The following is a 5763-nucleotide window of genomic DNA, read 5'->3' on the forward strand; positions in this document are numbered from 1 at the left end:
AAAGTGGGCAGGGAGTTCACCTGTTTAACAAGTAAACAACAGATCATATCCTCTCCGGCGTGTAAAGGATTGCGGACACCTAACCTATAAAAAAATATTTTGATTGGTTAACACTTGCAAAGTGGGCTTCCGTCGTTTGGTGTGTGAGTAGCCTGATTTGCCACTTAAAGTGAGAGTCCAAAAAAATTTATGTAAGTTCCTCAATGATATTTTTCCTGAACACACAGTCGTATGATGGCAATTTGCAGCCTGGAGGGCAATTCTAATACGTGCTTGGGATACCAGAGGGGCCCTTAGGAGCCTGGAGCTTGTGTGACAGACTGAGCCAATTGTAAACATGAGAGGCCTAAGAAGATAACATGATTTGCCAGCAAGCAAGCCCAGACAAAAGGAAACAGATATTCTGGCCGTACGCAACTGATTGAACGTGGTCCACTCTCGGCTACTGTTCTCCATCCCATGCATGACGCAGCTCATTCTCCCGTAACAGGAGGGGGACGAGAGGATGTGTGTGTCTCTCTCTCTGTGTCTGTGTTTGTGTAGTTACAAGACAAAAGTGTTTTGTTCTCTGAGAGAGAGAGAGAGAGAGAGAGAGTGTGTGTGTGTGTGTGTGTCTCTCTGTAGTTACAAGACAAAAGTGTTTTGTTCTCAAACACACACAGACAAAGAGTGAGAGAGTCTGTGCGCGCGCGCAGTGAGTGAGTGATGCAGTGTGTGCGTTTGGGGTTTTGGGTGGCGGGGCGCGCGGGTTACAAGAGAAACGTGTTTTCTTTGCTAACAGAGAGAAACGGAGAGAGAGAGAGAGAGAGAGAGAGAGAGAGAGAGAGAGAGAGCCTTTCATCATTGCTCCAGTCAGCCTGCATAACCGAAAGGTGGAATTTAGTCTAACAGTCTTGAACTGGAGCTGGAGGCTGGAGCCTCATGTCTCTCTGACAAATTGAGCTCCATCTCTGCTTTTGAGATCCCTGAGCTCCATTTTGGGTCTTACAAAATAGAGCTCAAACACCTCCTCTTGATGGAAGAAGGCGCCCGTTCCTCGAACGAGGATACGGGCCCTCTCTTCGCTGACTTCAACCGTGCGAATTTGCTCTACCACAGAGGACAACTCCCTCTCCCTACTGCTCCTGCTGTTGCGATTGCCTCCTCCCCCCATCAAAACAACAGAAGACGCAGAGCCATCGTTCCTGGGACAGGCAATGGCAACGAAGCTTATGACCTGCACCAGGTGCTCTATGACACAGGAAAGACCCCTGGCCGGCCTAAGAACCTCCTCACTAGCGTCTTCAATTGCATGTGCAGATCGAAGGTCACCGCAGTTGACTCCAGACACGTCAACTCGGCCCTCTTGCATCAAACGCGGCTCCACCATGAAGCTCTGATTGAAACACAGGAGACTAGGGACATGTGGGAATGGCAAATGGAGCAGCAGCAGCTCTTGACATCTCAGGAGCATGATCTGGTTGAGAAGCAGTGCCCCATGGGCATCTGGCCCCTTGAGCAGCAGCTCGCTCGCAATAGCAGCAGCAGCCGGAGCTCAGGGGCAAGCATCTTGTGCAGAAATGCAGGCATTGTACAGGGTGGAAAGGATGAGGAGGAGGATGGTGATTTTGAGAAAGAGGAAATTCAACTGGCTGATCTTATGATTGAACAAGACGTCAGCCATTCTAGTAAAAGACTGTTCCAGCAGCAGAAACGACGGTCCACGGACAGAGACAAGGAGGCCTCATCATCAGTTACTCCTCAGATCATGTCTAATCCATATATACATCCAGCTCCCCTGCTTCTCCTTTTTGAATCTACTCTCCTCCGCTGTCGCTCCGAAATGAACACATTCTGCCGCATCTACATGCAGCAAATGGTCCTCTCTGGCTTTACTATCATCAAGACCCTCACAGAACTAGAGCCCAGCACGGTTTTTCTGCATAAGGTTCACTGCAGCTATGCCCTGGAGTCCCGTGTGTGCAGTGTGCTCTTTCGTTGCTTTGAGAATGACAGCTTTGATGACACGGGCCTGATGCAAATCCTGGACCAGGATGCACGCACTGCAGCCAGATTGCAGGACTACTTCAGGATGAAGGCCATAGACCCAGAAGAAGCTTTGGCCATACAGAATCCATCATATGATCCTGCTTTTCATCAATTCTGTGTGAACAAGAGCGAGGAGATTGCATCGATGTTCAACTGGAGCATGGCCTATAGGAATGCCACAGAACGAGATAAGTTCATGGAGGCTTTTCTTCGAGTTGCAAAGTGGGTTTGGATGCTGCACAGGCTAGCCAATGCTGTGCATCCACCCATGCAGATCATTAGAGTAGGGAAAGGAATGGAGCTTCACCCCCTGTATGTGGAAGCTGTGTCACCACCTTTGACCATCAATTGCCCCAAATGCCCTGTTCCAAAGGTGGAGTTCATGGTAATGCCCGGATTTATCGCATCTCGAAAGGTGCTGAAAGCCAAAGTGTATCAGCATTACATGTGCAAAAGTGGGCAGTGAAGAGCAAGGGTGGCTTCCTCTGGTTACCTTAGTTTCATCCTCTACTAAGATGTTTCCTGTCAGGCTGTGTTACCTGGTAAGCAAGTGTCCCACCCTGATTTTGGCAAGGAGCTTATACATTTGGATTGAAGGGTCAGGATATGAAGAATTGCACCCAAAGTTAATGTTTGTTGGGACAGTTTATTTGGATTGATCATTGGGAGTCATTTTGCAGTGTTGAATCCTTGACAGCCTACATTCTAGGCAGGTGACATTTTAGGACAAGGCAGGACCTAATCAGCAGAGTCATGATCAATCAAGAATCAGGCTGGTGGGTTGTTTTGCAGAGGTCAGAGATTCTGCAAAAGCCTTCTAACTGTTCTATGATTTTTCCAGCACCACTGATTCATCAATTTGGAAACTAAAGCATTGTCTTGATTCTTCTCTCACCATTTTTAGTCTAATCCTATTGCAAACAGGGGCTATCCCATTTGTATAGTAGTAGCATGTATCAGTATTTGTATACAGCAGTACTGTGTATCAGTATTGTGTATAACAGGACCGTGTATCATCTGGGCACACATCATGCATTATTCGGTTCAAACACTTCAGGCCACAGGCTATAATCTTGTATCGAGTCGCTCCATACTTTTGCTGGATCTCCGATTCTCCTCAATTTTCTGGCAGAAAATGTCACAATGGCACTTAAGTTTTGCTTCTTCAAGTCTCTGCCCATCAATGAACTATTTAGCACCTCATATTCTTTTACAGCTCACTTGAACAAGATCAGCCCTGATCTTTGCCTTATTCGAGATAATGTGATGTCTTGCTATGGGGCCAGTTGGACGACCAGGATTTAAGGTCATGTCGGTGACAAAATTAGAAGGAATTGTGCTCTGCAAACAGACTACTGATTCTGCAGATACCTATTACTTCACTAGATGTCTGGGCATCAGGTCGCACTATCAGTGAATTGTCTGGTGCTGCATTTGTGTACAGCTTGTTGCAGAGTTTTAGCTACGTATGTAAAACTTGTACATTGACAATATTCAGGGGTTGTTTGACAAACATCTCCCTCGTCTGGAGGTGAGCCACGAATAGGCACCATGCTTGACAAAACCGATCGAAGCAAGAGCAAGCCTCTAAAGTAGCAGGTTTTGGTGTGTGAATCTTATATGAGACTTCTGGTTGTATGGCACAACAAATCTTATATGAAGGGCAGGGTTTATGACTTTGAGACACTTAAGAATTGCACCCTTTTTCTGAGATCATGACAGGATGTCCCAAAAATATTATTGTGACTGGTAAAAGTCTGCTATGCGAGCTGTTTCCTGTCACCTCTTCTTGCAGGAGAGGTGGGATTTGAAGCCATATCAGATTATATGGGGGTCCCAAGGCATCTAAATCTTTCTTACAAGTTTTGACAACCCATTTATATAAGAGCTTGAGGGACAATTGATATGTGTGATGATTAAAGTGAAGGTGGGGTATAGCCCAGATATTATTAAGGCTTGGAGAACACTCAATAAGCTGCCTGAGTTGACATATTGGAGAACACCCTTTTATTAAAGCAATGAATGATGATAGTGCAGGATCATTAGTTCATATCATCCTAGTTTTATACCAGAAGGAAATAAATAACTGAAGGCCTCTCCCCACATGCTAGCACCTTCACTTGCCTTTTGAAAGCTTGAGGCAGCATAATAGCTGTATCTTCTCAAATCATGCAAATCAATTTGACAAGGCAAATAGGGAAAACCAATTTCAATATTTTGGATGGTTTTGTTGGGTGCTTGTGTGGAAATGGTTTAACATGAAGCATGCGAGTGAACCTTTGAATTGTAAAACGACAAGACGAAAAATGTAATGCATCATATTCTTGCATGAATATACACAAACTTCTAGCTTGCGAGAGGAAGTGGACAACATTGGACCTTTGAGAAGAAGAAATGGAGCTTGGAAGACTCTAGGATGTTGTGGGACTCATATAGGTAGTAATGTCTATCCATTTGCTATGGGTGAGAAGACCTATCCCCCACGTAAAGATTCAATGTACAAATAAAATACATTGGTTAAGAATTGTTGGTGGAAGCATACTCCCTACATTTGCATTGGATGCCGCAATCCAGATTAATAGATGAGTGAAAGGAAGATGTGCTATATGGGCATAGTGAGAAATTGGCTATTGCATGTGCTCTAATCAATATGCTCAAAGATACACCTATATATTAGAAACCACGTGTGTGTTTGTGGTGACTACCATTTTCCTAGTCTGATAATTTTGAAGATGAAGAAGCACAAAATTTAGGTCAAAGGTTCAAACCATATTCACAATTTGAGGATGTGAGGTGCATTTGTGAGGAATTGTAGTGCTTATAATGTTGTTATGGAGCTTTCTCTTTATGTTATTGTTAGGCCATAATGTTGTTATGGAGCTTTCTCTTTATGTTATTGTTAGGCCATAAAGCATCAGATTGGCTCATATAACAATATATCATGGATGGTACAACTTAGAACCCTTTCTTCAACATTTTTGCATCTTAGTTTCATAAAAGTGAGCACATTCAAGTTTTGCAAGCTTCAAGTCCCCCACCCTCGATGGTGCAATTACTTTATGGAAGGATAGTAGAGAATTTGTTGGAATAATTTCTATTTGGAGAGCAAGATTCTACAATGCATTAGTAATGATAATCTAGTCGTGATGACTCTTTGAGGCTCGCTAAAGAAGTACTTATATAAAGAGACAAAGAAGGCTTTGACTACATTCATGCACTTGAGTTGGTCTGTGACAACCTAATGGACCTTAAATTGAAAGAGAGACGTAGTTACCTTTACATGCTCATCAATGTCCATCGATGAATTAAAGATGTTGGCATAAGTTGTAGCATTAACACTAAATGGTTGCAGTTATGTATCACTACCTATTGGATGACAAGTGTAGACCTAAACTCTAACATATGATTCTAGGATACACATGTCATGAGCCCATGCCCTCATGGAGCTATCATATTTATGTTCCTCTCAAAGGATTGGATATCTAGTGCACGCATGCACATGCGTGCGCGCGCACACACACACACACACACACACACACACACACACACACATTTATAATCCAGTGGCTACCCTAGTAGTAAACCACTCTTTTATCAATCAATAGATATGGGTTCAAGTCTTGTTTATCTTAATTAATATAATTAGATAGCTAAACAAATATAGGAAAGAAACTCAAAATCCCATGCTCATTAAGCATTCAATCTACCAACCAAGCTACACCTCTCTCTCTCTCT

At 43.6% G+C, this 5763-nt stretch overlaps 1 protein-coding gene across 1 annotated transcript; it reads left to right on the forward strand.

Moving 5' to 3' along the window:
* The first annotated feature begins 311 nt into the window (after nucleotides 1-311).
* On the forward strand, nucleotides 312-4505 carry LOC148036041 (uncharacterized). Its single transcript, XM_087678045.1, has 2 exons — nucleotides 312-2570; nucleotides 2709-4505. The coding sequence occupies exon 1, from the start codon at nucleotides 1016-1018 to the stop codon at nucleotides 2492-2494; it is 1479 nt and encodes a 492-aa protein (XP_087534171.1). The 5' UTR covers nucleotides 312-1015; the 3' UTR covers nucleotides 2495-2570; nucleotides 2709-4505.
* The last annotated feature ends 1258 nt before the right edge of the window (nucleotides 4506-5763 follow it).

The sequence above is a fragment of the Lygodium microphyllum genome, chromosome 5, assembly GCF_053477565.2.
Source record: "Lygodium microphyllum isolate KBCC chromosome 5, Lygodium_microphyllum_v1.1.10, whole genome shotgun sequence".
In the NCBI taxonomy this organism is placed as follows: domain Eukaryota; kingdom Viridiplantae; phylum Streptophyta; class Polypodiopsida; order Schizaeales; family Lygodiaceae; genus Lygodium; species Lygodium microphyllum.